Source organism: Rhinolophus sinicus, chromosome 14 (genome assembly GCF_057876585.1).
Source record: "Rhinolophus sinicus isolate RSI-liver-muscle chromosome 14, RSI-T2T, whole genome shotgun sequence".
Classification (NCBI taxonomy): Eukaryota; Metazoa; Chordata; class Mammalia; order Chiroptera; family Rhinolophidae; genus Rhinolophus; species Rhinolophus sinicus.
Window position 1 is genome coordinate 57,671,405 of NC_142514.1, and position 13,433 is coordinate 57,684,837.

General features: G+C 34.7%; 1 protein-coding gene across 19 annotated transcripts in view; it reads right to left on the reverse strand.

The window, feature by feature from the left end:
• The window catches only part of FUBP1 (far upstream element binding protein 1), a 31,052-nt gene that overhangs the window by 2,492 nt on the left and 15,127 nt on the right, over positions 1–13,433 (reverse strand). For 4 of the 19 annotated variants that reach the window (XM_074334982.2, XM_074334978.2, XM_074334977.2 and 1 more), the window contains 7 exons: positions 11,423–11,574; positions 11,256–11,335; positions 7,975–8,112; positions 6,356–6,430; positions 1,459–1,518; positions 1,233–1,378; positions 818–991 (listed from right to left, as the gene is read on the reverse strand). In XM_074334982.2, coding sequence (XP_074191083.1) covers positions 950–991; positions 1,233–1,378; positions 1,459–1,518; positions 6,356–6,430; positions 7,975–8,112; positions 11,256–11,335; positions 11,423–11,574 — 693 coding nt within the window. In that variant the 3' untranslated portion in view covers positions 818–949. Of the gene's footprint in view, positions 1–428; positions 992–1,232; positions 1,379–1,458; positions 1,519–6,355; positions 6,431–7,974; positions 8,113–11,255; positions 11,336–11,422; positions 11,575–13,433 lie in introns of those variants that run through there. The other 15 variants (XM_074334988.2, XM_074334984.2, XM_074334983.2 and 12 more) reach the window with 8 other exon arrangements.

Genomic DNA, 13,433 nt, shown 5'->3' on the forward strand with positions numbered 1-13,433 from the left:
ATATTCACTATCCGAAAACTGTTTAAAATTAGTTATGCTGAAACAGTCTTGGAAATCAAGTAATTATCAAATTAAGAACAGAAAGGTTAACTGTTATAGCAGCAGTACAGGTCTGAAACAGTGGTCATGTATAAAAGGAAATTTCACTGTTAATGCAATGGAAGTATGCCAAAAGATCATTGTACACACATGCAATTTTTAATCAAACAGAAGGAAAAAAATGAAGATATCAGGATTACTTGTGCTGAAACAGCCAAATACAATAAATGGAAAAGATCCTCCAATCTACTACTATACTGCAAGGGGGAAAAAACATGCCAGTGTTTAAAAATTCAATTAATATTTCATGGGGAAAGCTTATATATTTGTGTATATGTATCTTAATTTATCATTGCTAAGAAATTATGAATCTTTTAAATACCCACATATCCAACTTACCGACACAGGAGGTTTCATATCATTTATTGTAAAGCACAAAACAGGCATTTTAAAAGTGAAAGTATACATTGAAAAAGTACATTTATATCACAAAGCATTGACCACATAATAGTTGCAAATACATTTGCTGGAATGTGTACATCTACACTAAATACTAAAAACAAACCAATTTTCATTTCTACACAGAAATATTAACCTCCTATCAGTAGTGATAGATATTTTGTACATTTTCAAAAAAAAAAAAAAAAAAAAAAAAAAACCGAAAAAAAAAAAAAAAAAAAAAAAACCACTATTTTAAACCAAAAACAAAATTAAGATCTTCATCAAGTCGTCTGCATCCATATATTTAACAAAGGTATTTTTCCCCCACACAATGAAGCAAATACTGTATTGTCCACTTCTTATTATTGGCCCTGTGCAGAAGAGATACATAAGAAATACACAAAAAGTTAAAGAAAATCCTTTAAATGGAGCTAATTCAGGAGTGAATCCTTTAAGAAAGAAAAACTGGTTAATATAAATGATGGTGGCTTCTTGCATGATTTGCAAATCCCTGGGGGAAAAAAATTTAATTTTTAAATCAAAGGCATTATAGAAATATTCAGCACTCAGATGCCAAAAGCATAAGAAAAAAAAAACAAACAAAAAAACCCAAACAATACACCACAGTCCTTCATTTAGTTATACTTTGCCAGATAAAAATTAAAAAGGCAAACATAATCCCCAACAGACAAAACAGTAAACATGCAGAAAACATGACTGGAGTTTTCAACACATTAGCAAATGTATTATACCTGAGGAGCTGGAGGGTGCTGTGGCATTCCCTGGGGACTTGTCTGGGCATAGTAGGCGGCTTGCTGTCTATAGTATTCAGCCCAGGCTGCACTATAATCTGGCTGACCACCTGGCGGGGCACCAGTAGGAGCAGGAACTGCTTGACCTTTGAGAAAACAGAAACACTCTGTTGCTGTAACCACAATTAAAAGCCCCAAAGAATCTCATTTCTAATAAAGACAATACCTTGCTTCTTGTAATATTCCTCCCAAGCCTTTGAATAATCCTGTGTCTGCCCTTGTTGACCTAAAAAAAACCCCCTAAATTTTAATACAAAATTGTATCTACTTAAGTACAGCTTATAAAAGACAAAAGCACAGAGGATCAGAATCGCTCCTGTTTTAAGTATTCACTAGTATCACAAAACTACTCTGAATTAAAAAAAAAAAAGAAGACTTTTTTTTGCCTTATACTATTCATCACTATTAATAAAAAAAACTGTATCGTTTTAGCTAAAAAAAAAAGGTAAAGATTTAGGTACGATGTTGATTCCATTACAGAATTGATAAACTATTAATGTTCTAAAACTGAGTTTGGAAAGTACTTTATGGCCAACTATAATCTTTAAAAAAAAATGAAAAAGTGCTTCATGTAAGCAGCCAATGGTTTCCTGAGTGACTGGGGGGTGAGTGTGGGAATAGGACTACTTTTTTGGGTCTCTTTTCCATTTGATTCTGTTACAGTACAGTTTAAAAAAAATGCAAATCCTCAATGAAGAAAAAAAAACGTTTTTGAGAACATAAACATCCACTTAAAAGCGATTATTTAAAGGCTTTATTATTTTAAGATCTGGCCAAGATTTTTGTTTTCTGATTATAGTAACCTATAAACTATGTACATAAGGCTAATTTTTAAGATACCCTTTAATAAGATGTTTAAAATTTTAATAGTATTCAAATTACAACACATTTTTACTAAAAATAACCTAATGAAGGCCATAAAGAACAATTACTGAAGAAGTTAGGTTCTAAGCAACAAGATCAATGAAAAACAAAACTAAAGAGCTTTCATGAGCAGATCTTTTACAAGGCAGGGCGACTTTTCTGAATTTAGGTACTAGATAGTAGTCACCAAATGAACCTTAAACAGGTTCTGGATTAAAACAAACATGAAACAAAACCCTACACACCAATAGCCACAAGACACTTTTCTGACAACCAAGGAAATTTAAATATGGTCTGTTGATATTATTAAAATTATTTACTTCGAACAGTCTGCAACTTACTTTGAAATGGCTCAGGTACAAAAAATATGCACACGCACACAAAGTACATATAGTTTCTTCATTTGAGTGGAATTTTATTTAGTTTGTAATTCACCTGGCTTTATAAAATTACAGCTAAACAAAAGAATACTGGAACACAGACATTCAGAAAGCCGTTTTTCTGTTTTGCTGGATGTTGCCAACAAAGCAACTTTAGAGTCATGTACCACATGATATTTTGGACAATGAACCGTACGTATGATGGTGGTATACCATATAGCCCAGGAGGGTAGTAACATCTAGGATTGTGTAAGTATACTCTATGATGTTTTGCACAACAATGAAATCACCTAATGAAGTTTTCAAGAAGTATCCCTGTAGTTAATTGGTGCATGACTGCAGTTTCAGGAATCAGTTTATTACTATCACAAAAGTGGTCAAATAAAAGCAACCGAGTGAATAAAAATTTAAGATTTATGACTAACTTTAAAAATGCAAGAAACCCTCGTCTATCGGCAAAAGTACAGAGAAATCCCATATAACAAACAAAATTCTCATATTTTTCTGAAAAGGGTGACAGTTTATAATTTTGATCTTATGAAGAGACACAATTCAAGCAAATTTGAAACAGGTTTCAATATTTAGATAACTGCCAAGTATCCCAATACCAGCAGTAATAAAACCACATAATGTCTCTTACAAATTGCACACTTGAAGGCCCACTGACTTGAGGCCAAACCTGGTTAGGAAAGCAACAATTTCCATTTCATGTTTTCAGAAGGAACCAAATCTCATTAAGAGACACTCATTTTAGAGGTAAAAATAACAATATGAGATGGCAGAAACAGAGATGCATCAAGAAAATTCCTCAAACTCAAATGCGCGTCGCCCCTAACCCTCCCAAACTCAAATAGCCCCGTATCCCCGTGAGAAAACAAAAACACTTGGTAAGTCAAATCATCATCGGATATTACAATCTTGGATGCATCCGAGGAAAAACTCATTCCACTCCTCCGATCTGAGGAGTTAAATGTGATTTTGCCCGGTTGTTAGTGAAAGAATTCTTCCTATCTAATCTCCTATGGTTTGGTTCTCCCCTAGCCTCTTGTTCCTCTCTGCCCCTTTCAAATATGCCCTTAACTTGCTCCCTTTACTCTTTTCCTCAGTTCAAAAACTGTTTTTATGCCAGATAATTTAGTTTATACTTTGGAAAAGGGGTGTCCGAACTGTGGCCCGCGGGCCAACTGCAGCCCATGATCCATTGTTAATCGGCCCGCAGCAAATTCCAAAAATATATTTAGTTTACTTAAATAAACCAGGTGAGGCAATACGTACTTCACCTCGAGTGAGTGGCCTGGCTGTTTGTATATTTCACCGCATATAGTCCTTGGTAAAAAACGTTGAAAAAAGTTTGGACACCCTTGCTTTAGAAGAACAATACCTAATATTCACATATATCAATAGCTTTACAATGTATACAATTTTAATTTCTTTTCATTCAAGAGGTAAGACTTGCTCTAGAGTTTGTATTATTACCACCAAGAGCCAGCCTTGTTTGAATAGTTTTTCACTATGTTATCTCTATACACTGGCATCTTTCCTGCAACCATTCTGCCCCCTTTTAGGCTTAAGGTACCTACCATATGCTAGAAGTTAAGAGTCCACCATATCAGTGCTTAACATTATAAGGGCTTCCCCCAAGTCAAACTTTTTCCACTTACCCTATTCCAAACAGGAATTGCCTGTCTTGACAGAAAACCTGTTTGTTCTCATTAGGGTCTTATTACAAGTTTCCTGCCATTCCTTATATGACTTAAAAACTCCTTCTTTAACCCTCTAGAATCTCATCTTTAAGAATTTCTCTCTTAAATTCTTACTATTAATCCTAGAAAACTTTTGTTTCAAAAAACAAAACTAAGAAACTTAACCCACATGTTTCAACAGAGGTTTATTTACTAATAAGTAAAAAATGACAAATTTAGTGTTGGTGGGAATTATCTGTTCTTAACAGGAAAAGCTACAATTAGGCTTCAAAAGCTGGAACAGTCTGCCTCATTTGGTAGAGGGCACTGAATTAGGAATCAGGACATCCAGATTCCTAGGAAATCCTAGCTCTGCCACTGGAAGAGTAAAACTCAGCCTCGCCAAATAAGGGAGTTAGATTTGGAGATAAAGATCTTTGTATCCCTGATTTTATTACTCCTTTCCTTCCATTTAAAAATCTCAAAGATTGAACTGTGTTCGTTTTATGCTTTAATGTCTCTTATTTGTGGTTAGACTAAAAAGATCTTAACACGTTGCGTACAGATCACGAGAATCTTCGTTTTTTTCTGAGCCATGCGTTAAGGACGGATAACGAGAATTCTCGTTTTTACTGTTGACTCTTTTTACTTTGCATATTTTATTGAATTATTTGTAGAATAATTATTTATAGAATAATTTATAGAATAATTTATTTGTAGAATCTATTATTTATAGAAAAATAATAAATGACATAGAAGCATTTACGCTTTAAAGAGAAGAGTGCATTTTAGTTTCTTTTAAAAACCTGCCGGAACAGAGGGGTATGAGGGATTTAAACCCCGCCGTACGCAACGTGTTAAGGACAAAGTTAAGCAACCAATCATTTACGAAAAGAACTTTGACAGGAAAAAATAAATTGACCTTGTACCTATCATTAAAGACCTGACAACCTAACATTATTTCCTGTAAGATGTACATGTAAGAGGGAAATCACTCAACTTTGCTCGTAAAATTAATACTTAATCATTGTAGTGCTACAGAAAAACACACAACTGAAAAGAAGGTGAGGGGATTAAAGATCTTCAGTCAAGCATAGTGTTACTTAAGTTATTTCTATACCACCTTTCTCCACAAAGGATTCAAGACAGTCTAGCATACCATTTCTACAATTAGAATTTTATGGTCAGCAGAGAAGATGTGGAAAATGAAAAAGTCAAAAGGAGGACAAGGTGAAGTATCTAGGTGATTATACAGTAGTATCCCCTTATCCGCAGTCAACTGTGGTCGGAAGTATTAAATGGAAAATTCCAGAAATAAACAATTCACATTTTAAATTGCGTACCGTTCTGAGCAGCGTGATGAAATCTGGAGCCATCCCACCCAGGATGAGAATCATCCCTTTGCCCAGCATATCCACACTACATATGCTACCTGCCCACTAAGTCACTTAACAGTCGTCTTGGTTATGACATTGACTGTCACAGTATTGCAAGTGCTTGTGTTCAAGTAACCCTTATTTTAACTTAGAATTGTAATTGTCCTATTTTATAATTAGTTATTATTGTTGATGTCTTACTGTGACTAATTTATAAATTAAAATTTATCACAGGTATGTATGTTCAGGAATAATCAGTACTATCTCTGATTTCAGGCATCCACTGAGAGTCTTGGAACGTATTCCCTGCGGGTCGGGGGGACACTACTGTAGTATCACACCAACAAATTTTTGCTCCAGAATTTAACCTATGCCACTTAGGCTACTGACATAAGTAAAACTGACTCTGACAAAATATAGGTAATATTCAATGTCATGTGCCAGTGGGGAAACTTTTAGTATCTATTAGTAAGTGGTTGACAAATGGATTTAGAAAGAAAAACGTTTCCTTGTTTTGTAACCACAAATTTTAGAATTATTATTTGTAATGACCTTGATACGTCTGAAAGTTCAGTAATTTTGGAATGCATTCTTGCTCAATTATTCTCTTCATTCCTTAAGATTTTAAAAAAAATCAATGAAAGAAGTCCAAGATAATAAAAAGATGGTACAAAACATGATTTTATCAAAATCTTCAATCTTCTAGTGATATTTACTAAATGTTTCAATTTAATGTATAAAAAAAGAAATGTAGAACATACCCATTTTCTTGTAGTACTCTTCCCAAGCCTTGGTATAATCAACCTGTCCAGCTGGAGCTGGATTCTGTTGATCTCCTTGTTCAATAAAAACATAAAAAAATTAGATTAAGGTTTTTAAAAGGCAATTTTGGCCCTTTCCTTCTGTTCCCTGAGTGGAAGAATTGGAAGTGACCTGCCATGGGAGTGAGGGAGGAAGGAGGTGCTGTGTGACAGTGGCATTCCTGCTGGGGACACAGGACATTGGGACACATAGCTGGTGGACAGAGTCAGTGGTCTGTGTATTGGGAGTAGTTACACTGAACAGGTAAGTAAATCCACTTGTCAAATAAGGAAACACGCAGAGGATACCAGGGCCTTCACCATTTATACGAGTAAACGTCAAAAGGGAAAAAGGAAGAATGTAATTGCAGGTGGAATGAATATAGTTTAAAAGAAAGTGCTTACAGAATGACAGGCATGTCAAAAGGATACAGGAGCCTTCTTGAAAGTACTCCTGACTGGCCAAATCTAGGATAATCTGATAATTAAAATAAATCTACAATCTATTGAAAGAAAGGAATCTGTACTCATATAAAGAATAGGAAGGGGAAAAAAGCTCTTCAGTACAGTAGTACAATACCAACTAATAAAATGTAAAATGAATGGAAATAGAAATTACCAACTTAACTGTAGCTGAATCGGGCAGCTGCTAATCAATGAAGGCTAAAGATAATGGGTAGAAGTTCAATGAGAAAGAGAATAGTGGTATAATCTCAGTTTAGTTCTCCAGAAAACATTAACTTCAAAAAGGAAAAGGGTGATTTTTATATATAGAAACCTGGCAGACACCAATATGACCAAGTCACCATGGTTACCATCTCCAGGGATGAAACAGGTCAACATTACATGAACCCTGATGTAATGCACTAAGAAGAGCATATCATTTCTGAGGTAGTCTTGCCATTCGGAAAGTAGGACCTCATGATCATGACCTCATCTTCATGACAAAAGGTTGAAGAGACCTTAGATTGATTGGTCCTATAAAACAAAAGTTCTGTACTTGTTTATAACATGAAAAAGACTGAGGATTATTCCTGATTGGTGAGAATGAATAGACCTGACACCTAAAAAAACAAAAAACATTACCAGATAGGATCCTGGATCAGAATAGATAAAAATGGTTGGGACAAATGGTGAAATCAGAATTAGGGGTTATGCACTGGGACAGTAATTACATATCAATGTTGATTAACTGATGTGGAGGGTTGCATGATGGTTATGGAATTTTGGAGTAATACAAAAAGGAGTATTCAAGGGTTAACAGCATCATTTCTACAGCTTAGTTCTGACAAAGACTAAAGATAATAGACATGAACACATGATAGAGAGGGTAACAGAACAAATGGGGGTGAGAGTGTAGGGGGATAAAACACTAACAGCTAGGTTATCTGGGTGTTCTTATTCTCTAATGTCTGAAAGTTTGCAATTATTTCAAAGTAACTTATCTTTAAAAAGAAAATCTGCTTACTGAAGCTATAACTGAACATTAGGAAATTTTAGGTATTATACATTGATGCACTTCATAGATAATTACAAACACAAGCTTTCACTTTTATATAAAAAATAAATTTGTTAATTACCATAGTTACCTTGTCCATTGGTTTGGGTTGTAGTTGGTGCACCAGCAGGAGCTGCAGGTGGTGGCTGTGCTTGCTGTTGATAATAGTGAGCATAATATGCAGCCCAAGCTGCTGAATTTGGATCCGTTCCTGCCTTAGCTGGAATAAACAAGTTCAACGTTTGCATCTTAAGTCCATAATCAATCCGTGTCTCTCTCTCTCTCACTCAGTCACACACACACACAAACACATACCTCCTTCTTGCAAATACATAGACCCGAAAATACTTATTTTTGGACACCACAAATAAATAGTAAATGGGAACTTTCAAATTCTTATTATTAATTTCGTTGTCATTTTTAGCTTTTAGCATAGAAAACTGAGGCTCACAGAGTAAGTGACTTTCCCTGGTCCTAGAAAACTAATGGGTGGCAGAATTAGGATAGGAAAAAAGATCTTTTGGCTCCAAATCCAGTGCTTTGTCTGAAACCATCCATCCTATGCATTTGTTTTTTTCTAAACTAGTTTTGCCTCAAGTACAGCAGCTCTATGTGGCAGATGACTAAAGCAAAGGATTTCTAGGCACTAACCTGTACAAAAAAGAAATAATTATTTTGGAACTACGAACTCTGTCTTCAATAAAAAAGACAACTTAAAAAATCTCAGAAAAAGAGATTATCCATATTTCACCTCATCATATTTCAGTGATTATCCTAAAACATAAACTTGTCATAGCTCTACTTGAAATTCTTCATTTATTCCCTAGAGTCTTCAGGAGTGTCAAAGCTTTCAAGTACAGCATATCATTCACTATCTTTTATGATCTGGACTCTCTGGGCTTATCCTTTCCATTCCAGCCTCATCTTCCCTCTTTGTCAATATTTTTCCAACACTTATGTTATGGCCAATAAATTGCTTGTACTTTTCTGAAGTTGTCACGCTCCTATCTGGGCCTGGAATCAACTGATGCATTAACAGCTTGAGACCTCTGTCAGAAACAGAATATTGATTCTATCCTTTACACTAGGAGTATCATTTGATATTACAGGTATATCTTCATTAGTTTATTGCCTCAAGAAAAATGTAATTTCCTTAGCCAGAGTTCATAAGTCCATATCTATTATGTAATCTATTTATAGCTTCTGTCCCAAACAGGCAGTAATTCTCAGCTGCTTAATAAAAGTAAATGAATTTGAGAAAAAAAGGATTTTTAAGTGATACAATTTCTAAGGTGATACAGTTATAAGGCATTATGGCACCCTCCTAACCTTCTTCAAGTAATAAATGTATTGCTTTCCTATGTTGGATATTTATGCTTTCCTATGCTGGATATTTATGTCTCAACAGTGTCATTAACTGTATACTAATTAACACAAATATTTTCACTTGACACCAATGTGTGGCTAGAGAAAGTGGTACTTGTACTCCTGAATGAACTTCACATAAGAAAACCAGTCTTAAAAGGGCATTAAAGCAATGACAAAATAAAAAGATGTGGTACAAGTCACAAGAAAGAAAACCAGCCTCATGTTTACACATAATACATACTGAGAACTGAATAATACTCATTCAACATAATATTTATTCATTTATGTATTACCATTTTATATATAAGAAAACATAGATTTAGAGGGGTTCAAAAACTTGCTTGCTATACCACAATTAGGAAGTTGGACGACTAGCGTTTATCTACATTGGTTACATTTTGAAGTTTAAGTTTTCGACTTTTATATAAATCCTTAACAACTCATTAAATTTTTATAGAAACAGGTTTTAGTTCAGAATATTGACTTTATTGTCAATATAGGACCATATTTAAATACCAGAATGTTTAATTAAATTCACGGAAACAATTCTATTTAAATAAATTATTTGGTTTTTACATAATGCTAAGTCTAATATAAGCAATATCTAATGCTAGTTGCTATCTTTCAGCTAAATGGGTTCTTTCTTTCCCAAAGGCAATGCTAGAAACCCTATTCATTAACCATTTCTTACAGTGGTGACTTCACTACTACTTCAAGTGGGAAAATGAGACGGTGATAGAAATCACTCTTTATTCCCATAATTTTTCTTAATCATGCTACCTATCTACACAGTACTTAGAGGTGCAATCCTGCAGATCCATGTTACCCAATATAAACTTGCCCCTCAACTTGCTCAAACTCTTGAATCTCTTAAATGGTGATTCCTCTGCTCAATCACACCATCCCAATTAGCTTACAAGAAGAAAACAAAGTCCTTTCATTCTTAAAAGACTAACTGTAGACTACTATTATCATATTGGACCCTTCTTTTGTTAAGTCCTTCCAGCACAGTATCGCTAACACTTGGAGTGCATTCTTCTGCTACAGAATGTAAAATCATCTTTGCATACTCAGATCCTAACACACTCAAGTTGTTTCTTGAATGAGTGGAAGTTGTGGGTTTTTGTTGACTGCCATGTTGTGTCATCATATTCCAAAGAACACACTTTCTATGAAATTTAAGTATGTTATAATATAGGGCCACATTTCAATACCAGAATGTTTAATCAAATTCACTAAAACAATTTCACTTAAATCAATCATTTTAGTTTTTTTAAATATAAATACACTAGTGTGGAAAGGAATCCATAATTCAGTACCTTCCTTGAAACTACTCCAGTGAAAGAGGCCTAAAAGGTAGGTAGTAGGTGAGAAAAAAGGATCATAAACAAATGTTAATTGATTTCGATGAATGCCCCATTACCACGGTGGAAAGAAAACTACATAGTGGGAAAAGATGCAAGAATAGAATAGAATAGAATGTAATATATATAAAATCCAGATCTGAGCAGAGAAAATATTTAAGTGTATTTTAGATTTCTAACATGCAGACATTAAATAAGGCCTAAGTTTTACTAATATGTAAAGCTACTATCTCAGGAATTCCAAAACAGACAACTTATATATCTTATCTGAGAATTTGGGAATTTAATGCCAAGTATGATAGTAAACACTTCATTACACTCTTAACATATTATATATATCTGACGGCACTGGTACCTAAAACCTAAGATATTGTAGTTCTTTTGGCTTTTAGCACTCTCGCTGTGTAACTTCTAAAGTAGAGAAAGCCAAATGTAGGTTGAATAAAGTTCCATGAAAACAGACCATATTCACGCCAGTCTTATACAATGTGGGAGAACCAGAAACTAACTCCTGCTGAAAGAATGAAACAAGTGCAGAAAATGCACACAATGTAGAAACGCTAGAAAATTTAAGAATGTAACAGGACTGACAAACAATACAGATTACACACGGATGACAATCATCTTTTACCTGGATCGGGAGGGGCCTGTTGCTGCCAGTGTGGATATGCATTTCCCCACCCCTGGGGAGCATAAGGGGCTGGAGGACCACTGAAAAGATAGAAATCAATATAAAAACACAATTTACCAAAAGCTAGAAACTTTGGGGAAACGCACAGAACCAAACTCAATACTTACTGAGGAGCAGGGCCAGGTGGTCCCGGATTATAAGGTGCAGGGTTGTATGGTCCCATTGGAGTTCCAGGCCCTGGAGGCCCAGGAGGCCCATGGGGGCCTGGGACACCATGGGGCCCATGGGGTACAGGTGGCCCTAAAGGATTTACTGGGCCCTGCAAAAAAGGAAAAACACATACAAAAATCAGAAAAACAGTAATAGCTGAACAATTCAAAGGCCAAATAACGTTCCATTTCTACCCTCTATATAGCTACAAGCAGCAAATTTTAGATTTTCCTTCATTTCCTCATTCATGTTGCAAAAACTATCTTAACACTACCATACTGAAGTGACATGTAAAATTCATTAAAATCAATAGTATTAGCAAAGAACTGAAACATTTCCTTTATTTTCAGATTATTCCCCTTTCCACTGTTTTCCTTTCCTTTTATAATTCTTTTTACTAGTATGCCTTTATTAATCATGGAAGCTTATCAAATATCAGGTCCTATTTTTAGCTTTTCTCTCTCTGCATCTACCCTAACAATAATCAGACAACCATCTTGACAATATACTCCCCAAATTGCTTAGCTGTTATATTGTGAACTAATTACTGAATACCAATAACGTAACTAGTTCTCACTCAACAAACTGAAGTCCACCTCACAACCTTTTTGTCACCAAACCCTATTAGATCAGTAATTTATTTCATTTCCTCTGTCTTTTATCATAATTTTCTAAATCCATGAGAAATACCTTTATAACTGATTTAGCAAATCAGGATTTCACATCCATGTCATGCCACATCATAATGAAAAATGCTTAGGTGATGGTCTCTTTTGATTAATCCCACTTGTAAAGACCATTAAATTTAACTGTCCTAAAACACTCCTTCCCTTTCAAGCAGTTAATACTGACCATGTGACATTTTAGACAAAAATACTTTAACTACATTTGGTTGTCAATTTTCTCAGCACAAAAGAATAAAACTAAAGTTCATGATTCTTAAAGTCCTTTTTATTAACCTGTCTTGTTAAGTCTCTAATTGCTGTCATTATCCCTCACTTCTATTATCCATAACCTATTCTTTCCAAATAGTAAAACAGGATTAATGAAAAAGTCACAACATTTTTAAAGGGCTATGCGCTAAGCACTCTTTTATTGACACACACACACACTTCCATCATTTAATCCCTACAGCCCTATAAAAGTATTATCCTCATTTTCAGAGGAAAAAAATGAGGCAAAGATGAGTATAACGACCCTCAAGGTCACAATCAGTAAATGATTCAGACAGAGTATTTTGAACCTAAATAGCCTGACTCCAGAGAGAACATGCTCTTAACCACTACATTAAACTGTTTCTCTAGAACAATTTATCTTGTTTGCCCATCAATCCAGAAGAAATCCTGATCCATGCATGCTAAGAACAGTAAAATTCAAAACCAAGATGTGCTATTCATTTTTCTGGCACCAATCGCGGCCATTCCCAAGTCCACAATTATTTTCTTCATGTCTCTGTACAATTACACTATTATCCATACAGTATTTGTGTATATTTTATGTATTAAGTATTTTTTGTACATCTATTGTTGTCTTCCCAAGCAGACAAAGTGTCAAACTTCTTTTGCGCCCTACCCCATTCACAGCATGGCAAATATCAAGAAGAATTTTCCTGAGAAATTCTAATTATTAGTAATTTAAGATGCTTCATACCCTATGTTAATTCTTCATAGTAAAAAAACACAGTAAAGCACTTTTACCTCATCTACAAGAAACAACAATCAAGACTTCATACTTTCGGGTACTATCACCAGCACACTTTTCTAGTGGAAAAAGTTCCAACTTTGGCCATGCATCAGAATCACTTTAACGTCTTTCTAAAATTAGATGATGGTTTCTATTCCAGACATTCTGATTAGAACTGTGTGTGTTACGTGTAGTGGTGGAAAGCACCCAAGAGGTCTTTTGGAGCAAAAATTAACACAAGACCCAGGCTTATTTTAATATAAAGTTAGGTCTAAAATATATTTT